Consider the following 23569-nt stretch of genomic DNA (forward strand, 5'->3'; position numbering starts at 1 on the left):
CTATCGAAGAAGGACTTACTGTTCTGCAGTAAGTATTTCACTACCTGGCTAGTGGCTACCTCGAGTATTGTGCAACGAAATATGAAGGCACACTGATAACATCGTCCGGTGATATTTTGTGTCGTTCTGCTACAGAGGTGGAACATTTTTGCTGGTTTGAAGTCCTGTCTGACTGTGGGCTTACAGTTTCAACAGATGACTGCCTCAGTTTGAATTCATTTTTAATGCAGTAGTGTTTTTCTAGACATAAAAACAGATTCTATATAATAAGTGAAGGTGGAAGTCGTAGTTATTCAAAATGAAGAAATTAAATATTAGGTACTTACTTCAAATTTTTTGGTAACGGCGGCAAATGACCACGAATCTACTCTTATAGAAAAGTGATTGAAACAATGATGCCTCAATTTACGGACTTCATTACTATCAGCTATCAGCATAATCAGCGTAGCTGTTGTCGCATTGTAGCTGCCCTGTATGCGTGTGGCACTGCAAATAAACCATGTGACATGACACGAATGCTCTGGCGCCAAAGCCATATGACACCATGAACACAGTAGTAGACGACCGCGACAGTCGCAGCAACAGATAAGTAAACCTCTTTTGTGACGTTTACGAGATCCTAACCAGGAGCGAATTTATTATATCATCTGTGTGCTTTAATAGTTTAATTTCTTGAGTTTCTGCGTATAAATTTAAAATCTAATAGCCACAGTTCTCGCGTTTTCGTTTGCGTCAGAAAGTAAACCGATTTTGTGGTATATTGGGCATTGGTGTGTGTGTGTTTGTCGTTAGGATAATTTAGGTTAAGTAGTGTGTAAGCTTAGGGACTGATGACCTTATCAGTTAAGTCCCATAAGATTTCACACACATTTGAACATTTGATTTGTGATATATTACAAGTTCCTTATCAGGGGCAGATTATTTAGTTTTACCTGAGTGCTTCGGTAGTTAGGTTCTTGAATATCTGCATAACTAGACACAGTTCATGCGTTTTCGTCTGGACCTACATTAGAGTTGCGCAGCATGTGCTGATAATCCGTTATTCTACATAGTTTAGTTTTCCACGGTCTTTGGTATGGACAGGGACTGCGATTGTTGTGTGCGGATGCGACCTGAGTTGGTGACACATCGCTCTCAGCTTCAGGCTGTGATGGCTTCGGTTACCCAGCTTGAGGCTGCAGTGGCTGGGCACCACTGTTGTGGGCCGGCCGTGGGGAACCTACGGACGTCCAGCGCGTCAGAGTCCCCCGATTAGTCCGCACCAGTGGCCAACATAGTTAGTGCTCGCACTGAGACTGACCCCTCACCTGTGGTCGAGTGGGAGGTCGCCCCAGGGCGAAGCAGGCGGCGAAAGGCTTCCCAGGCGGCCGCAGGTAAGGCCTCCCCGCTTTGTCTGACAAACAGGTTCCAGGTGCTGTCTGTGGCTGACACTGTCGCTGAGCCAGATGCTGTTGCCTGTCCTGTTTCAGAGGGAACCACTCAGCCTGCAACGTCCAAGCAATCGCAGAGGGTGGGACTACTGGTAGTTGGGAGCTCCAAAATTAAGCGCGTTATGGGGCCCCTTAGGGACTTGGCTGACAAGGAGGGTAAGAAAACCAATGTGCCCTCCATGTGCATACCGGGTGGAGTCACTCCAGATATGGAAACGGTCCTCCCGGATGCCATGAAGAGCACAGGGTGCAGTCAACTGCAGGTGTTTGCTCACGTCGGTACCAACGATGAGTGTCGCTTTGGATCAGAAGACATTCTCTCTGGTTTCGAGTGGCTAACAGAAGTGGTAAAGGCTGCCAGTGTTGCTTGCAAGATGAAAGCAGAGCTGCAGCATAGTCGGCAGGACCGATTGCGGACCTCTGGTACAGAGCCGAGTGGGGTCTGAATCAGAGGATCAGACGGTTCTGCGACCGTGTAGGCTGCAGATTCCTCGACTTGCGCCAAAGGGTGGTTGGGTTTCTGGTTCCGCTGAATAGGTCAGGTGTCCACTATACGCAGGAGGCGGCTACACGGGGCTGTGTGGCGTGGACTGGGCGGTTTTTTAGGTTAGAGGGTCTCGGGAAAACACAAGATGGCCTTCAGTCACAAAGGGTGCAGGCTGAACACAGGAAGAACATAGATACAGGAACCATTGGTATAACAGTTGTAAATTGTCGAAGTTGTGTTGGGAAAGTACCAGAGCTCCAAGCGCTAAAAGAAAGCACTGATGCTCAAATCATAATAGGCACTGAAAGCTGGCTAAAGCCGGATATAAGCTCAGCCGAAATATTTGCGAAGAACCTAACGGTGTTCCGAAAAGATAGTCTAAACACGGTTGGCGGTGGCGTGTTTGTTGCTGTTAGAAGTAGTTTAACTTGTCGCGAAATTGAAGTAGATACTTCCTGTGAGTTAGTATGGGCAGAGGTCATTGTTGGCAACCGAAATAAAATAATAATTGGATCCTTTTACCGACCTCCCAGTTCAGATGATGTAGTTGCTGAAAGGTTCAAAGAAAACCTGAGTTTGGTTTCAAACGCATACCCGACTCATACGATAATAGTTGGTGGTGATTTTAATTTACCCCGATATGTTGGCGAAAATACATGTTTAATTCCGGAAGTACGCATAAAATATCATCCGAAATTGTGCTAAACGCATTCTCTGAAAATTATTTCAAGTAGTTAGTTCAATTAGCCCACGAGAATAGGAAACGATTGTCAAAGCACACTTGACCTATTAGCAACAAATAATCCTGAGTTAATAACCAGCATCAAAACCTATATAGGGATTAATGAACACAGTATTGTCGTAGCGAGACTGAATATTGTAATCCCCAAATCCTCGAAGAATAAACGAAAAACATACCTATTCAAAAAAGATGAAAATTCGCTTGACGCCTTCCTGAGAGACAATCTCCACTCATTCTAAATTAATAATATAAGTGTAGACCAGATGTGGCTTAAAGCCAAAGAAATAGTTTCGGCAGCAATTGAGAGGTTCATACCAAATAAACTAACAAACGACGGAGCTGATCCTCCTTGGTACACATAATGGGTTAGAACACTGTTGCAGATACAACGAAACAAACATGCCAAATTTAAACAGACGCAAAATCCCCAAGATTAGCGATCCTTTACAGAAGCTCGAAACTTAGCGCGGAGTTCAATGCGAGACGCCTATAAGAGTTTCCACAACGAAACTTTTGTCTCCAAACCTGGCAGAAAATTCAAAGATTCTGGTCATATGTGAAGTATGTTAGCGGCAAGAAACAATCAATGCCTTCTCTGCGCGATAACAATGGAGATATTATCGAAGACAGTGCTGCCAAAGCAGATTTACTAAACACAGCCTTCCGAAATGCCTTCACAAAAGAAGAGGAAGTAAATATTCCAGAATTCGAATCGAGAACAGCTGCCAACATGAGTAACGTAGAAGTAAATATCCACGGAGTAGTGAAGAAACTCAAATCTCTTAATAAAAGCAAATATTCTGGTCCAGACTGTATACCAATTAGGTTCCTTTCGGAGTATGCTGATGCGTTAGCTCCATGCTTAACAATCATATACAACCGTTCGCTCGAAGAAAGATCCATACCCAAAGACTGGAAAGTTGCACAGGTCACACCAATATTCAAAAAAGGTAGTAGGAGTAATCCACTAAATTACAGGACCATATCGTTAACGTCGATATGCAGCAGGATTTTAGAACATATATTGTGTTCGAACATTATGAATTACCTCGAAGGAAACGGACTATTGACAAACAGTCAACACGGGTTTAGAAAACATCGTTCCTGTGAAACACAACTAGCTCTTTATTCACATGAAGTGCTGAGTGCTATTGACAATGGATTTAAGATCGATTCCGTATTCCTGGATTTCCGGAAGGCTTTTGACACTGTTCCAAACAAGCGTCTCGTAGTAAAATTGCGTGCTTGTGGAATATCGTCTCAGTTATGTGACTGGATTTGCGATTTCCTGTCAGAGAGGTCACAGTTCGTAGCAATTGACGGTAAAACATCGAGTAAAACAGAAGTGATTTCAGGCGTTCCAAAAAATGGTTCAAATGGTTCTGAGCACTATGGGACTCAACATCTTAGGTCATAAGGCCCCTAGAACTTAGAACTACTTAAACCTAACTAACCTAAGGACATCACACACACCCATGCCCGAGGCAGGATTCGAGCCTGAGACCGTAGCAGTCCCGCGGTTCCGGACTGCAGCGCCAGAACCGCTAGACCACCGCGGCCGACTCAGGCGTTCCCCATGGCAGTATTATAGGCCCTTTGCTGTTCCTTATCTATATACACAATTTGGGAGACAATCTGAGCAGCCGTCTTTGGTTGTTTGCAGATGACGCTGTCGTTTATCGACGAATAAAATCATCAGAAGATCAAAACAAACTGCAAAACGTTTTAGAAGAAATATTGAAATGATGCGAAAAGTGACAATTGACCTTTCATAACCAAAAGTGTGAGTTTATCCACATCTAAAAAGAACGCTTTTAACTTCGATTACACGATAAATCAGTCTAATCTAAAAGCCGTAAATTCAACTAAATACCTAGGAATTACAATTACGAACAACTTAAATTGGAAGGAACACACAGAAAATGTTGTGGGGAAGGCTAACAAAAGACTGCGTTTCATTGGCAGGATACTTAGAAAATGTAACAGAACTACTAAGGAGACTGCCTACACTACGCTTGTCCGTCCTCTTTTACAATACTGTTGCGCGGTGTGGGATCCTTACCAGATAGGACTGAGTACATCGAAAAAGTTCAAAGAAAGGCAGCACGTTTTGTATTATCGCGAAATATGGGAGAGAGTGTCACAGAAGTGATACAGGATTTAGGCTGAAAATCATTAAAAGAAAGGCGTTTTTCGTTGCGACGGAATATTCTCACGAAATTCCAATCACCAGCTTTCTCCTCCGAATGTGAAAATGTTTTGTTGACACCGACCTACATAGGGCGGAATGATCACCACGAAAAAATAAGGGAAATCAGAGCTCGTACGGAAAGATATAGGTGTTCATTCTGTACGAGATTGGAATAATAGAGAATTGTGAAGGTGGTTCGATGAACCCTCTGCCAGGCACTTAAATGTGATTTGCAGAGTATCCATATAGATGTAGATGTAGATGTAGACACCATGTGACCAAATGACATGAGCGTCCCTAGAATGCGATCCACAAAACGTCGTTAATTTCTGGTGTCGTATCTACCAAAGCACCTGATCGGTATACAGGACAGAAGTTGGTCGCACTTCAATTTTCGATGCTCACGTACTGGAGATTTTAGTGTGTGATAGAGAATGTGTCATCAGAGCTACGAATATCATAGGGTCTACTTGCTTTTCCTACGCCTAAGTGCAGTGTATACACATTATTTTTTCTTCGTGCACTTCTAAAACGGTTCAAATGGCTCTAACCACTATGGGACTTAATATCTGAGGTCACCTGTCCTCTAGACTTAGAACTTCGGAAACCTAACTAACCTAAGGACATCACACACATGTGAGGCAGGATTCGAACCTGTGACAGTAGCAGCAGAGCGGTTCCGGACTGTAGCCCCTAGAACCGCTCGGCCACATCGGCTGGCCGTGCACTTCTATGTCAAAGTATGATTAATATTAAAAATAGATACTTCAGTTTTCGTGTTCACGTATTAATATTATGATAAATGAACAGCATTAGGCCAGTTTTAACAAGGTACGGACTATTAAATTCATGTGCCGAGATGTGAAATAGATGAATGTGCCGCGCGTAGTGTGGATATGCAAGCATACTGGTTTCACCAGACGTGATGATGATGATGATGATGATGATGATGACGATGATAGTGATGATGATGAGATTTTGGGGGCGGACACCAGACATGGCAGCTTCTCACTTTCTTCCGAATTTCCCTCTCTCTCCTACAATATACATACAAACATACTACATCAAAATACATTAGGCTATCATATCCACATATCTTAACTTAATACGTGGCTGTAATTCTTCGTGTAATGAAGTGAGGCAACACATGACACTAACATACTGTGCAATATCATTTTGGCAAGTTACAAGCCTTAGCTTGAATGAGGGGAGCAGAAACTACTGTCTGATCTGCGTACTGTTGGTTGCTGGCATGGTGAAGGTAGTTGGGAATGACCAGAGAGTGTAGCAGTTGGTTGTTACCAAAGCGACTGTGGCTGAGCAAGACCAGAGAATTTAGCAGCTGGTTGCTGCCAAGGTGACTGTGGCTTAGCGATAGCAGAGTTTAGCAGTTGGTTGCTGCCGAAGGACCGATGCTCGGCATGATCAAAGAGTTTAGTTATTGAGACTTCATGGCAGATTAAAACTGTATGTCTCACCGAGACTAAAACTTGCCTTTCGGAAGGAAAAGGTCCTGTTGGAGTCTCGGTCAGATACACAGCTGTGATTTACCAGGAAGTACTGGAAATATTTTCCGGTTCAGGTTTTATTTTCCCCACCACGTATCACAGAGGCAATGAAATACTATGAAGTTTGACATGGCTGTTACCATTAAGAAAATGTGTTAGTACATGGAAAAGAAAGATAAAGGTTTAGCGCTGAGTTGACGTCCAATTGTTTAGATAGGTTGCATAGAAGTCGAATTACGTTAGGCACCGGAGGAAATCGGATGTGACTTTCAAGCCAACCATCCCGGCATCCTGCTTCACTAATTTCGAGTAACTACGGAAAACCCAAACCTTGACGGTCGAACACAGATTTGATTCATTCTTCTCCAGAATCCCGAAAACGAATCCACGTCGTGTGCAGTCGATACCAGACCCTTGCTACTACTGGCAAGTGCTCTTCAGTGGCCAATGAAAAGGGCTTGGGCCAGATTTACAACTTTCATCTGGTTTCTGTCATTTTTGCACGCTGTAAGTACCGTTTCAAGCGTCTCTATGCATCACTCTCTGCTCACCATAGCTCCATTTCAGTTAGGAACATATATTTGATAATTTAAATGTTGTATATACGACAAAAATGTGTATTGTCAGAGAGTGCTACTTGATCAAAGTTGGTGTATTGTTCTTCACGCAAATCATACTTCTCAGCAAGGCTTTTGAAGTCAGTAAGCAGGGCGCATTTCAGCTCAGTTCTACCACTTCATTGATCAACAGCAACTTCTTTTACGTTCGCCATAAAACGAATCCATGAAGAAAGGCTGCACTGCAATGCAAAATAGTTCTGAAATGACTAACCACAAGTGTTTACTAACACTGTGGCAGCTTTCGCGATCTTGAAACCAGCTACCGACAGCGCCTCGATCAACCTCTCACTGGTTGTCTGTATACTCTGCCTGCTACGATGGCCCAGTAGGATATGCACTTCATAGAAGAACATACCCGTGAGGTGGTCGTACGGAGTAACCCCTTAAAAACCTTGCAACATCCCGAGCTGCTTTTATCTGCAGCAGACCAAACATCTTTCGTAATGAGCATTTACACTCGATCAATTTATTAATAATACACTCCTGGAAATGGAAAAAAGAACACATTGACACCGGTGTGTCAGACCCACCATACTTGCTCCGGACACTGCGAGAGGGCTGTACAAGCAATGATCACACGCACGGCACAGCGGACACACCAGGAACCGCGGTGTTGGCCGTCGAATGGCGCTAGCTGCGCAGCATTTGTGCACCGCCGCCGTCAGTGTCAGCCAGTTTGCCGTGGCATACGGAGCTCCATCGCAGTCTTTAACACTGGTAGCATGCCGCGACAGCGTGGACGTGAACCGTATGTGCAGTTGACGGACTTTGAGCGAGGGCGTATAGTGGGCATGCGGGAGGCCGGGTGGACGTACCGCCGAATTGCTCAACACGTGGGGCGTGAGGTCTCCACAGTACATCGATGTTGTCGCCAGTGGTCGGCGGAAGGTGCACGTGCCCGTCGACCTGGGACCGGACCGCAGCGACGCACGGATGCACGCCAAGACCGTAGGATCCTACGCAGTGCCGTAGGGGACCGCACCGCCACTTCCCAGCAAATTAGGGACACTGTTGCTCCTGGGGTATCGGCGAGGACCATTCGCAACTGTCTCCATGAAGCTGGGCTACGGTCCCGCACACCGTTAGGCCGTCTTCCGCTCACGCCCCAACATCGTGCAGCCCGCCTCCAGTGGTGTCACGACAGGCGTGAATGGAGGGACGAATGGAGACGTGTCGTCTTCAGCGATGAGAGTCGCTTCTGCCTTGGTGCCAATGATGGTCGTATGCGTGTTTGGCGCCGTGCAGGTGAGCGCCACAATCAGGACTGCATACGACCGAGGCACACAGGGCCAACACCCGGCATCATGGTGTGGGGAGCGATCTCCTACACTGGCCGTACACCACTGGCGTTCGTCGAGGGGACACTGAATAGTGCACGGTACATCCAAACCGTCATCGAACCCATCGTTCTACCATTCCTAGACCGGCAAGGGAACTTGCTGTTCCAACAGGACGATGCACGTCCGCATGTATCCCGTGCCACCCAACGTGCTCTAGAAGGTGTAAGTCAACTACCCTGGCCAGCAAGATCTCCGGATCTGTCCCCCATTGAGCATGTTTGGGACTGGATGAAGCGTTGTCTCACGCGGTCTGCACGTTCAGCACGAACGCTGGTCCAACTGAGGCGCCAGGTGGAAATGGCATGGCAAGCCGTTCCACAGGACTACATCCAGCATCTTTACGATCGTCTCCATGGGAGAATAGCAGCCTGCATTGCTGCGAAAGGTGGATATACACTGTACTAGTGCCGACATTGTGCATGCTCTGTTGCCTGTGTCTATGTGCCTGTGGTTCTGTCAGTGTGATCATGTGATGTATCTGACCCCAGGAATGTGTCAATAAAGTTTCCCCTTCCTGGGACAATGAATTCACGGTGTTCTTATTTCAATTTCCAGGAGTGTAATTGAAAGGACAGTTTGCGACTCTATAACATTTTTCAAACGAGTCACAGTCCAAAACATTGAATGGTGACTTTATACGGTGCGATATTTCTTGAGCTTAGGACAGCTTAGCAAAAGTCAGTGGAACAAAGTGCTACTACATGAACTGATTGATCAATCAACGACGACCAATAGTATCTGTGAGCTGCTCCGTGTCGATACAGTATCTAATGAAAAGTGTCCGAACACCTATTAGTGGATATTAATATGTGTTGTGTCCACCCTTCGCCTTTATGACGGCTTGAACTCGGCTGGGAACACATTCAGTGAAGTATCTTAAGGTCTATGGAGGAGTGGCAACCGAATCTTCCTTAACAGCCGAAACCAGAGAACCTAGTGATATTGGGCGCTGGAGTCCGTACGTTATCAGTTGTTGTTGTTGTGGTCTTCAGTCCAGAGACTGGTAAGAAAAGAAGCAATAAAAGCAGAATGGATCGGTCAGGAGAGCTCAGTTAGTAACTACTCCATCTAGGCCATTTCAACCCTTCTAGAGATGCCAAAGTTGACTGTCGGGGCTGTGACAGTTAAATGGAAAGGCGAGGGAACAACCACAGCTGAACCAAGACCAGGCAGATATCATATACTGGCGGTCAGTGACACTCGAACACCGCGGAGGGTGGTTGCAAAAAATCGCATGGAATTACCGGAAGGAATCACTCGTGACTTCCGAAGTGATAACAGAAGTCCAGCTAATGCAGTTATTGTGTGCAAGGAATTTAAAAAAGTAGGAAACGATGGTTGACCAGCTTCTCATGAGCCACCCATTTGGATAGTCAAACCAAGGCAACCATTGAGGTGGCATAAAGAGCAACGTCACTAAACAGTGGATGACTGGAAACGAGCGATTTGGAGTGATGAATCGTGCTATACCGTGTGGTAATATAATGGATACATCTGTGTTTAGCAAATGCCTTGTGAACGTTACCTGTAAACAAGGAAGCGGGTAGGAGATAGTGTTACGGTTTGGGGGTGTTTTTCGTGATTAAGTTGTGGTCCCCTTATTGCCCTTAAGAAAACGCTAAATGCTGAAGGATGTGAAAACATGTTACAGCATTGTATACTGCGTATAGCAGAGGAAAATTCGGCGACAATGATGACAATACACCCTGTCATATGCAGCATCGGTGAGGCAATGGTCCATGGACAATACTGAAATGAACTGGCGTGCCAAGATTCCCAGCCTGAACCCAATGGAAGACCATTGCGATGAGTTGGATTGTCGACATCGCTCCATATCCCAGCTTTCAAATTCACTTCGAGTCTTGAGTAAAAATGGACTCCCATTCCCCTACAGACATCTCATTGAAAGTATCTGTAGCAGATTTCAAGCCGTCACAAAGGTGACGGCTGGACGCACCCTATATTATTGTCTACTATTAGGCGCCCGGATAGTTTTGATCAGACATTTTAGGAGATTAAGCAATTATTTTCCGACGCTGGAACAAACGGAGGTATACAATGTATCCTCGTCGTTGAACGCTGATATACGTCCACCTTCATCAGATCGTGGGGATTCGTCGGCGTCATATTATGCGTACGGCGAAAACATACACACAACAAAAAGAGTGTTGCATCACCTCGGTTCCGAGAGGTCCGGAACCTGTACAGAAAATTGGAATAGAGATCAACATAAACATATTTTCGGCCTTGTTATTGCTCATGAAAATCATACTTTGCATGTTGTACCACCATACAGCGGCACTTTCAGAGGTGGTGGTCCAGATTGCTGTACACACCGGTACCTCTAATACCCAGTAGCACGTCCTCTTCCATTGATGCATGCCTGTATTCGTCGTAGCATATTATCCACAAGTTCATCAAGGCACTGTTGGTCCAGATTGTCCCACTCCTCAACGGCGATTCGGCGTAGATCCCTCAGAGTGGTTGTTGGGTCACATCGTCCATAAACAGCCCTTTTCAATCTATCCCAGGGATGTTAGATACTGGCCACTATAGTCGACCGATGTCGTTATCCTGAAGGAAGTCATTCACAAAATGTGCACGATGGTGGCGCGAATTGTCGTCGATGAAGACGAATGTCTCGCCAATATTCTGCCGATATGGTTGCACTGTCGGTCGGAGGATGGCATTCACGTATCGTACAGCCGCTACGGCGCCTTCCATGACCACCAGCGGAGTACGTTGGCCCCACACAATGCTACCCCAAAACAGCAGGGAACCTGCAGCTTGCTGCACTAGCTGGACAGTGTGTCTAAGGCGTTCAGCCTGACCGGGTTGCCTCCAAGAACGTCTCCGACGATTGTCTAGATGAAGGCATATGCGACACTCATCGGTGAAGAGATGCCAATCCTGAGCGGTCCATTCGGCATGTTGTTGGCCCCATCTGTATCGCGCTACATGGTGTCGTGGTTGAAAATATGGACCTCGCCATGGGCGTCGGGAGTGAAGTTGCACATCAAGCAGCCTACTGCACACAGTTTGAGTCGTAACACAACGTCCTGTGGCTGCACGAAAAGCATTATTCAACATAGTAGCCTTGCTGTCAGGTTTCCTCCGTGCCATAATCCGTAGGTAGCGGTCGTCCACTGCAGTAGTAGCCCCTGGGCGGCCTGAGCGAGGCATGTTATCGACAGTTCCTGTCTCTCTGTGTCTCCTCCATGTTGAACAACATCACTTTGGTTCACTCCGAGACGCCTGGACACTTCCCTTGTTGAGAGCCCTTCCTGGCACAAAGTAACAATGCGGCCGCGATCTAACTGCGGTATTGATCGTCTAGGCATGTTGAACTACGGACAACACGAGCTGTGTACTTCCTTCCTGGTGGAATGACTGTAACTGATCGGCTACCGGACCCCATCCGTCTAATAGGCGCTGCTCATGCATGGTTGGTTACATCTTTGGGCGGGTTTGGTTCAAATGGCTCTGAGCACTATGGGACTTAACATCTGTGGTCATCAGTCCCCTAGAACTTAGAACTACTTAAACCCAATAACCTAAGGATATCACACACATCCATGCCCGAGGCAGCATTCGAACCTACGGCCGTAGCGGTCGCGCGTTTCCAGATTGATGCGCCTAGAACCACTCGGTCACAACAACCAGCTTGGGCGGGCTTAGTGACATCTCTGAACAGTCGAAGGGACTGTGTCTGTGATACAATATCCACAGTCAACGTCTATCTTCAGGAGTTCTGGGAACAGGGGTGATGCAAAACTTTTTTATGTGTGTATAATCCGTTCCAAGATTCGAAACTATGACGAGAAAATTTGTTGTTTAGAAACGTTTCATAATTAATAAGGTAAGGGATTATATGAAATGTGGTCAGAAACAGTCTGAAAGCTGATAAAGGTGCTGTAGGATAGGTTGTGCTGAGAAATAATTTTTAAGAAAAAAATTCCTTGCGATGCTTCGTTTCGGAATTAATTAGCGATCAGGTTGCCCATTCAGGCCGTTGCGCGCTCAAATTCAGGCGGCCTGCCAGATACAATTACCGTCAGTTGTCATAGCGTAATTGTGTCATAGCGTAAATGTGTCATAGCGTAAATGTGTCATAGCGTAAGTACCAACGCACGAGACTGTTCAGCCTTTGGCGCGGGTTGAATCTTTACTACCGTCGGATATATAATATCTGTATGGCTCTCTTTTTGGTTTTAAGAAACCAAACGGAGACAGGTTTGGTGACCTCTTGAATTTGCGAGCACAAGGGGCAGACGGACTAGCTTCAATGCTAATTAACGTATCGAATATTTTTTTAACAATTATTTGTCAGCACAACCTACTATGCAACAAACACCCTTACAACCTTTTCAGGCAATTTCCGACCACCTTCCATATGGTATTCGTTTATCTAGTGAAAGAGTTACTAAAAATGGTTAACCAAGCAAAAATTTCATTGAAGAGCAAGGGCCTACAAAGAAACCTATGATATCATTTAGTAATAAGTTTGGTAAATTTTCACTGTTTCTCTCTCTCTCTCTCTTCTTTTCAGTGTTTCGATAGTCGTAACCGTGGTACGGAATCAGAAAGTTCCACATTTGTGAAGGACAACGTGTAACTGCTTTTTATGGGTTTTCGGGAGATCACGTACCGGCGAACTATTAATACTTTCGTACTTCGGTTGCCCCGTTACTGCAGATATTACTGGTGTTAGCTGGATTTGGAAATATGAAAGGCAGCATCTTTTAAAGGGTAAAGCAAAAGAAGCTGGCTTCCGTTGTCCTTTGTGTACATTACGTATATCAGCGTGCATCGTTTATCAACACAGAGAGACTGTAGGACTTTGTTTCCAAAACGGATGCGAGTGTCTTCACCTGCTGCCCTATCTTCGTAAGGACATACTTTAAATACAAAAGTTAAGGCGCTATCGGCAAACGGAGAAGTGAGTGAGTTGTGTATGGAGAGTCCCTCCAACAGAAAGAATTAATTAAAAATTTCTTATTTTTCGAGTATCAAACTTTGATCATCAGTTAACCACAGTACTTGTAAATTGACGTAGCAGAGATTCACCTTAACCCCCCCTCCCTCACCCCCCACTCACCAACTTCAACCTATGACATCGACAGAGCATTTAAATAAATAAACGGAATGTTGCAAAAGGGCAGGAAAGGTGGCTCGAGACCCTTGAAGTGCTAATAAAGGGGGGCCAGTTTTAGCCCTTAAGTGGAGGGAATAGTATACAGCTCCGACAGCCTGGCGCCAAAGGTACGAATACAACTCTGCTGCCTTCAGCACTACATGGTAACGTTTGACAAACGTGGGGAATGCTCGCCATTGACTGGAATTAGGAGAAAGTCGGGGCAGTTCTTTTTACGTCAGTCCCGCTTGAGTTGGTGTCCGGAGCTAGGCAATGCGGGACATGCTCAACGGAAAAATTCAAACGGCGAAGCGACAAAGGCACCAGCAACCCATTATTAGCTTTCGATTTTTCTCAGTCCTTAGTTAAGTGGCCATAGTCCGTCGGTCGCCGCTGCCGCTTGTACGTTGGTGTCTAAGCAGTTTCCATGCAATGAGCCCCGCAGTCATTGCTCTCCCTTGAAGAATATTTCGTCAACCATTCGGTTCACGCCCTTCGAAAAGGAACACCTGGGGTGGCTATCTGCAGTAGAGAAAAATGCTGTATCTAGGTTTCTAGGTTCCCTGTGTAATGTATTTGTGTGTGTGTGTGTGTGTGTGTGTGTGTGTGTGTATGTGTGTGTGCTCCAGTGTATTCTTCCATTTAATTTCAGGGCAGCCTTTGCCCACTCCTAGTTTAATGCAATAATATTGAACACCGTTTTGGTACTCTAGCAATACATTCATTGCTAAACTCTGTAATGAACATCAGGTACTTGTTTTTCAGTAACACACTTACCTTATTATTATGCTGTGCAAAGGTGGGAGGGAGGAGTTACGGTGTCCCTTGGAAGAGTTGGTCACTATCAGTAAAATTAAGGAACTGAAACTTCTTGTGCAAGCAAGACAGGAAGGTCTCATGTTTTGTACGAGGGATAAATCATTCAATCATCGCAGTTGCCTGTGAATTAATTTCCATTGCACAACAACATCTCGAAAGTCTACCTTCATTCACCAGTTACCACCACCTAATTGACTCCACCATAAGCGCGTGACCATGACACAAGCTGTGCTTTCTTGCTGCAGTGTACAGCATATTCGGAAATTCGCATTACAGACTTCTAGGACTTGTAGAGGGGAGTGAACGCATAATATTTTGAATAGAACCCATGTCCGAAGACGTACCGTTTCCTTTCTATGACAGTTTCAGTTCAGATATGTAACTCGTCCACGTCTGGTAAAGGAAAGAGAAACTCTCAGATTTGCTTGTCCTGGAAAGCAACGGGATAGATAGGATGACGCGTACAACGCCAGACGGTCATCTGAAGTCACTTAACGTCGTACGTGAAGTTTAATTTACGAGACTCCTGTGCAGACAGAGGAAGATCTGCTGACTCGACTACTGGCCGCTGCACTATATATTGGAGAGATATAAAGTGGGATGGACAGTGTGAATCAAAACATGCTTCGTAGGTTCAGTTAACAATGTTGGTGGTCGCCACAACGAGCCGCTGTTGTAATCCATCAGTACTGTCCTGTCCGTACAGTGTGTTGGTTTCTTTTTTGTTTCCGAATAATGAAAACATGTAATATCTTTTAATACAAACAAATGGGTTTAAGTGATGAATACATCTTTCGTTATGTTTCCTATCGAATTGTTACCTAATGACTGTACGTGTCATGATTAATTCCAGTCCCTCAGGCAGAGGTACACGAATATCCGAACTGAAACCGTTGTAGAAATGTTCAAATGATTCAAATGGCTATAAGCACTATGGGACTAAACATCTGAGGTCATCAGTCCCCTAAACTACTTAAACCTAATGAACCTAAGGACATCACACACATCCATGCCCGAGGCAGGATTCGAACCTGCGACCGTAGCAGCAGCGCGGTTCCGGACTGAAGCGCCTAGAACCGCTCGGCCACAGCGGCCAGCTCGTAGAAAGGAAGCTGTGCGTCTGCGGGCATAGGTTCCTTTTCTAAATGTTATGTATTTAATCCGCTGTACAAGTCCTAAAAATACAGAAATTTCCGAACACCCTGTATACAGCTCAACTGAATGTGGCAGTATGGACGAAATACCAATGTGTACTCTAGGTGCTACTAATCCACATTCGTTGAGGGTTGAACATTACACAAAACTCATAGTGATTACGTATAAACTACTTTTTGTGATTAACAAATCAAAATCATATCTTTCAATGTTGTGCGCAGATGCCGACTCAAAGGTCCATTAGTGGGGCGAGCCTTTGCGTGGTGCGTCAGTGCACTCTGCCGCGACCCGTTACTAAACATCAACGACTAATGGGCAGAGACTTTCCACTCCCGTTCTGTCGGCTGCGGTATTTTTGGACGACGTAGCATTCCATACCGCTACCTGGGCGGCGGGGCGTATGCGACGTCAGCGGGAAGAGGGCGCATGCGTCAGCTCAGCGACTCTGCTTGCCTGCAAGGCCACTGGGCTCAGAGCATGCTGTCGTCAGCTGGACCAGGCCGGTGGGGGCGTGGCGCTGCGTCGTCTGCTGCGGCGCAGCACGATGCTGCATTCGTCATCCGGCACAGAGGCCGGCTTCCTTAAGGTCAGCTGCTCGGCCATATAACAACGGGAAAAGAACGTCTGCCTGCAGTCACGGCACAGATGGTGAAAAAATGCTCCGTCTTACTTCACTCGGGTCTTTGACGCTGTCGAAAATTGCTATCATGATATTAGGCAGTTTGCTCAGAAGAAAGGTTATGTAAAGGGACGCTAGGCCCGCTAACATTTAATTTCTTCATTTTGAATAACTACGACTTCCACCTTCACTTATTATATGGAATCTGTATTTATGTCTAGAAGGAGAACACTAAAGGATTGGACTGAAAGACAAATAGCTCTAGGTTTCTGCGTAAATGAAGGAACACATTGATTATAATTATTATATTGTTGTTTTAAAATATAGTTTCTGTTTGTAATGAAAAACAACACACATCTGAGGTTACTTTGAGTGACACAACGGCATTCACATTGTGTTGTCATAAGGGAAAAGTTAATTTGCCACCATTGACTCAAAATTTAATTTTCAACGCCCTGTATCAAAGACTGACTTGAAGTGATAAAACAATTAAAGACAAACCAAAGAATTATTTCAATATTCGTAGATATAATGCAGCATTTTCTATGGTAAATTGTGAAACTAAAATCTCAGAAACAGTTTTACGTGCAGTACATCACTTTTAAGTTACACGACATTCTTGTAAATCATAGATCAGGTCCAATGACTTCCATATATGGTCGTTTACCATGTTATGGGCAGTTATATTTTTATGACATTGACATTTCTTGCTCACCCTCTTTCTTATTCTTTTCCTCATATCTTGCATATGTCCAGATTAAAACTAAGAATCTGCATACGAATAAATTTCAATTTAGTAAAGAAGTTGGACTGTCGTTACTTTTCAAACACGATAGGTGGAGAATGAGATTGTCACTCTGCAGCGGAGTGTGCGCTGATGTGAAACTTCCTGGCAGATTAAAACTGTGTGCCCGACCGAGACTCGAACTCGGGACTTTAGCCTATCGCGGGCAAATGCTCTACCATCTGTGCTACCGCAGCACGAATCACGCCCGGTCCTCACAGCTTTACTTCTGCCAGTATCTCGTCTCCTACCTTCCGAACTTTACAGAAGCTCTCCTGCAAACCTTGCAGAACTAGCACTCCTGAAAGAAAGGATACTGCGGAGACATGGCTTAGCCACAGCCTGGGGGATGTTTCCAGAATGAGATTTTCACTCTGCAGCGGAGTGTGCGCTGATATGAAACTTCCTGGCAGATTAAAACTGTCAACGCCTGCTTTCTTTGGGACTGGAATTATTATATTCTTCTTGACGTCTGAAGGTACTTCACCTGTCTCATACATCTTGCTCACCAGATGGTAGAGGTTTGTCAGGACTGGCTCTCCCAAGGTCGTCAGTAGTTCTAATGGAATGTTGTCTACTCCCGGGGCCTTGTTTCGGCTCAGGTCTTTCAGTGCTCTATCAAACTCTTCACGCAGTATCGTATCTCCCATTTCATCTTCATCTACATTCTTTTCCATTTCTATAATATTGTCCTCAAGTACATCTCCCTTGTATAGATCCTCTATATACTCCTTCCACCTTTCTGCTTTCCCTTCTTTGGTTAGGGCTGGGTTTCCATCTGAGCTCTTAATATTCATACAACCGGTTCCGTTTTCTCCGAAGGTCTCTTTAATTTCCTGTACGCAGTATGTATCTTACCCCTAGTGAGATAAGCCTCTACATCCTTACATTTGTCCTCTAGCCATCCCTGCTTAGCCATTTTGCACTTCCTGTCGATCTCATTTTTGAGAAGTTTGTATTCCTTTTTGTCTGCTTCATTTACAAACTTTTATATTTTCTGCATTCATCAATTAAATTCAATATTTCTTCTGTTACCCAAGGATATCTACTAGCCCTCGTCTTTTTACCTACTTGATCCTCAGCTGCCTTCAATACTTCATCCCTCAGAGCTACCCATTATTCTTCTACTGTACTTCTTTCCCCCACTGCTGTCAATTGTTCCCTTATGCTCTCCCTGAAACTCTGCAGTACCTCTGGTTTAGTCAGTTTATCCAGGTCCCATCTCCTTAAATTCCCCCCTTTTTGCAGTTTCTTCAATTTTAATCTGCAGTTCATAACCAATAGATTGTGGTCAGAGTCCACATCTGGCCCTGGAAAGTCTTACAATTTAAAACCTGGTTCCTAAATCTCTGTCTTACCATTATATAATCTATCTGATACCTTTTAGTATCTCCAGGGTTCTTCCATGTATACAACCTTCTTTTATGGTTCTTGAACCACGTGTTAGCTATGATTAAGTTATGCTCCGTGCAAAATTCTAACAGACGGCTTCCTCATTCATTTCTTACCCCAAATCCATATTTACCTACTATGTTTCCTTCTCTCCCTTTTCCTACACTCGAATTCCAGTGACCCATGACTATTAAATTTTCGTCTCCCTTCACTATCTCAATGATTTCTTTTGTCTCATCATACATTTTACCAATTACTTCATCATCTGCGGAGCTAGTTGGCATATAAACTTGTACTACTGTAGTAGGCGTGGGCTTCGTGTCTATCTTGGCCACAATAATGCGTACACAATACTGTTTGTAGTAGCTTACCCGCACTCCTATTTGTTTGTTCATTATTAAACCTACTCCTGCATTACCCCTATTTGATTTTGTATTTATAATCCTGTATTCACCTGACCAAAAGTCTTAGCGAGGTTGCTAATTCAAACAGTCTGGAAGCTGGTTAGTGCCCTACATACTAGGTATTTCGATTTGTGTTACGACAAATTTAAGCTCTCGCCTCTGCTGGAGTGTAAGGATTAATTTTGTCAGAGATTTTAATTACGTATTTCAAGAATGATGCTATGACTTAAGCAGAGAACTAGCACACAATATGCCGATCGATATTTTATTTTGTATATAAACTTGTTTCTGTTTTATTGCCTTCTCAATATATCTCCAAACAATCGCAGTGATTTGTATTTCACGTGATATATAATTTCAGGTTTTTTATATTCGATATCGTACTCCTTTATTGACATTGCATACAGACGTACGTCAACTTCGTGTGAACTATTGCTGTTGTACGTTGTTGTTGGATGCAATATTTTGGTAGTAACCCGTTTAAAGTTGTTCATTGATCTGATGTTGCATGTATACTCTAATATGTTTTTTTGTTATTTTGGCAGTCGTAGAAACTTAAGGTGTTTACTCAAAGAAATTCAAGTTGTTTAGTCAAAGATATTTATGTTGTTGTGGGTCGTGTATCTAAGGAACTGTTATTGATCTGTTTATAATCTCTGATATTCTGGTTATCAGTTATCCTTACATGAAATTTCAATAACTGTTTTTTAAGAAAATTTTGCGCACTTGTAATCGGTTTGTTCATTAAATATATCGTGGGGATAATCCTTAGTTTGTATGTATATTTCAAATTCCTCCAAAATATTTATGAGCGGAACTTTTGGGATGTTGTGCAGGACTTGTAGTGCGTTTTCAATGTTATCAACTTCGTGTTTTCATTTTTGAGGTGTTTAAAAAAGATGGCTTCGTTGTTATTTGTTTCTTTCGTGTGTCCTCTGTATCTGACGATGAAATTTCTTCACGTCTGACCTATATAAATTTTTGTGCAGTTATTGCAGTTAATTTTGTAAATTCCAGGGTAGAAATGTTTCAGGAGAATGACTTTACCTGAACGTCGTTTTGTACTAATATTAGTCGTTATTTTGAAGACTAATTTCACGTTTGTATCTTTCTGTAGGGCGTTTTTTATAGGATAGTTTTCACACATAGTTTGTTGGTACGTATATGATTTTCTTTTTTAAAGTAATTTATCTCGTTAGTTTTTAGGGTTTCTTGTACAGCTGTAGAACTATGTTAAAGTTATAACTGTTCTTATATCCGATGTATTATAATTATATCTTTAGGTACAGTTTCCTGTTGCAGTGCCAGATTTGGGATTCTGCTAATCATGGAATGAAAGAATGGATATTTGTGAGATTTTAAATGTGAAGATGTAATATATGCTGCAGGACCCGTAATAAAGAAAGATGTTATGTCTGCTTGTGGTCTCAAAACTTGGATCGTAGACGGGAAGGTTTACTTCTGTATGTTTTTGACAATATAATTTAGGTTAAAGTTAGTTCTCAAGATTTTATTTTGAGAGAAATCGACAATTCTTTGTATACAATCCATTTCAGTATACCATGCTGATTGGTAGCCATCTTATTGTTCTGTCTCGCGCAAATTACGGAACTGTTAAAGTGAGAGTCATTCTTATGACTAACTTGGTTAAGGCACAACAGTGATACATATTTTCGTCGGGATCCTCAGCCTCCAAATGCTTAAAGACAGAAAACATGATCCGTAACAGGGTAATGTAGACTATCATTATTTCAGCCGTGCGATTAGCTGATAGCGACTTCTCGTCATTTTCAAGGACATGTTTAATTTGTGTATTACATGTCGTAATACTCAAATTATTCTTCAGTGCACGTATAAAGTAGACGGTATATTACGACATGGAATATGTGATATCAATCACGTGCTTGGAAATTAGCTAATCGTACAATTTAAATAGAGATCGTCTACATTACAGCCTTCTAAGGACCGTCTTTCCCTTCATTCTATTAAGAACAATAATAAATAAAAATTCTGCACTTGCTAATTAAGTAAAAGGCGTGAATAAGCTAGGACTACGTATGCTGTGGTGTTGGGTGCTCTTATGAGACTTGTGGTTGCGCTGCCTTACTGTGATAATATGTTTGATTGGCAATTAGGGTTTTGTTAAATGATCAGTCTGTTGGCTAACAATTTTCTGCTTTTTGTGATTATGTATACAGAGCTGGGATGACTGCACCATTGCACAGCTGGACGCTACAAGCGGAAGACTAATAAATGTTTAAAGTATTCAGTGCCACTTACGAAGTAATTCGTTCACGTACTGCATGCTGTATCCTGATATGAAACCCTCAACTCTTTCCGTTGCAGTGAACTGATAAAGTGTGTGCTGTCATTATTCTATATACCTTTTTGAGTCACGTGGCATACTGGCTTTATTCTCATCGGTGTTACGTATTTCAGCCTGCATATCTTCAAATGCCAGGGCTAATTTCCCACTAACTGCGAATGTAATCTATGCTTCCAGTCAGAGGCATACACAAACCTTTCAAGTGATTGTTTACATAAGGTGCAATAGAATGTACGTGATCCTGAAACGAATGGGAATGATGTATGGAAACAGACATGTATTACACTCTCTCTTTGCAAAAACCATGTAAGAATAATGCACGCGTAAACACATCTACGTATCAAGATGAGTGCAAGGTAAATGGTAAGCTAATCGGTACTGTTGTGTTCAGCTATTTCGCAGATGTAGCAATGACGGAAGCGAAATAGCATTCAAGATAGGAATAAAAGTCCAAGGTGACAGATTAGAAATAAAAGATGCCAATGAGAAATTTCCCTGGTGACACAGCTGCTACGGACAAAAGTTTAGAGGACTGGTGACCTGTATTAACTGAGTAACTGGCAGTGTTCAAATTAAACTAAACGGTTCCAGAAACCGTTTCAGGTCTCAAACATATATTGTGTAAGTCTGCAGACTGAAGTGACGAATTAAAATTTGCACCAAGGGCGGCATTCGAACCCAGGTCTCCTGCTCACTAACCACTATGCTACTCTGCTTTGTACAACTGCACGGACTATTTTAGCACACCTTCCTCTCCATTTCCATTCACTCCTCAGTCTACTTGGTATTCCCCCTAAACTCGAGTAGCACTCCAGAGGTTGCCCAAATTTATTGGAATAGCAGCTCAGCATCGAACTATTCCCAGCCTTGGTACGAATTTTCATTCGTCATTTCAGTCTGCATACATACGTCGTACCTGGCAGTGAGTGTTGACTGAGGGTGATTAAAACTAAGTCGAAGTTGGTTAAGAGGAGTAGAAATAAAACAGATGATACTCTTAAAGTCATAATTTGGAAATATAAGGTGGTAGATGACAATTCGATGATTTTCCTTTTCAGGAATTTAGTAAGTAAGTAACGAGAAGATGTTGAATCGAATTGGGGTACAAATAAATTTATTGCACAACTCGACTAACTAGTGGAATCGGTTTATAGGTCGCATACCGAGGCGTCAAGTAACTGTCAATTTGGTAATCGAGGAAATGTCACTTTTTTGACATCTAAAATCTTTCACTCCATCTCGGAAGGAGATGGTATGGTGCAGAAGAGCATAGACTTTTTTAGGTGATAGTAATACCTTAAGTTGGTGGTCTTCTGGTTTGAAACTCTTAATTGTATTTGGGGGAAGTGGATGTTCGTTGGAGGATATGTGGGACAGCTCTAGCATTCGCCTTACGGCCGAGGAGAAATCTCCAGAATCCTGGATAGACCTGCTGGTGTCGCCATCTTATTTTGCCGCATCAAGTGTGGCTCTCAGTTTGAGGCATGCTCCATCTAGTGCAGTCACGATTGCGTCTCTTAAGATGACAACTAGCTGGCTAGTAACAGCTATCAAAATAGCATATCGAAGCTGTGAGGCTTCATATGAGACTGTCGTCGGTTGTGCCGCGTTTTCTTCCATCTGGAATGACGGCGGTGTTACTTCACTGGAACGACGACTTTTTTTTTTTTTTAATTAACATGTTAGTTATCTAATAGGTGGATCACAGGATGCTGGGCTGTGATGTTATCCGTGCGTCTGGGTAAGACTACGCATTAACACGGTCCATCAGGTGATAGATAGTGGACGAAACGCGAATGAGGGTAGCAATTTGAAGGGCAGAGGGAAACAAGTGACAAGGCTCGTGCAATGGGAAAAAACCTCTGCGACAGTTGGATGGGTAGTAAGAGCAGTAGTGGATTACTAGCTGCGATAGTTCATGCAAGGTTAGGTTTGTTAGTATGGGTGTCATGCATCATTACCGTGGCAGGCGATGGCGATGAATCCCGGTTTGCTGCAGCCGTTGCATTCTAGGAACAATCAGGGTAGTTATATATTAGTGGGAGATCGGCCATAGATCATCTCACTGTGTGTGTGTGTGTGTGTGTGTGTGTGTGTGTCTGTGTGGTGGTGGTGGGGGGGGGGGGGGGGGAGGGTTGTAGCTTGTCTGCATGTGTGGTACGGCCCGGCTTCCCTGCGTGGTGCCACTTATTCGGCAAGTGTGTTCTAACTGGATATCCAGTGATGGTGGATGATTAACAGGGAATCACCTGTACAGTTGTGTTTGCGTGTACTTGGCCATAGATGTCTGGTCCTTGCAAGTATGTCTTTCGGTCTTTTATGTTTCCATCTATGGTTGTGGTCGTAGTTCCCCAGATTCAGAATGAACGGGTTCCGCGAATGTCTGGAGTTTCTGTATAGTCTTGTGGTGAGTTTGTGGATTACCTCCGTGAGAGTCTCAAGTCAGCATTCCCGGTGAAGATCCGCGATGCGTGTGTATCGTGGAACATTGCTTATGATTTTGAGTACTTTGTTTTGTATGATCTGCAGACGGTGCAGGCGTGTGGGCGCAGCGTATCCCCAGACAGGGGCTGCGTACGTCATCAGGGGTCGAATAAGTGCCTTGTACTTGGACCTCG

At 43.8% G+C, this 23569-nt stretch overlaps 1 protein-coding gene across 1 annotated transcript in view; it reads left to right on the forward strand.

The window, feature by feature from the left end:
- Positions 1 to 15738, forward strand: part of LOC126101470 (prisilkin-39-like) — a 41887-nt gene extending 26149 nt beyond the window's left edge. The window contains exon 3 of the mRNA XM_049912120.1: positions 15648 to 15738. Within this exon, the coding sequence (XP_049768077.1) occupies positions 15648 to 15738 (91 nt within the window). The remainder of the gene's footprint in view (positions 1 to 15647) is intronic.
- The last annotated feature ends 7831 nt before the right edge of the window (positions 15739 to 23569 follow it).

This window comes from Schistocerca cancellata, chromosome 9, assembly GCF_023864275.1.
Source record: "Schistocerca cancellata isolate TAMUIC-IGC-003103 chromosome 9, iqSchCanc2.1, whole genome shotgun sequence".
Lineage (NCBI taxonomy): Eukaryota > Metazoa > Arthropoda > Insecta > Orthoptera > Acrididae > Schistocerca > Schistocerca cancellata.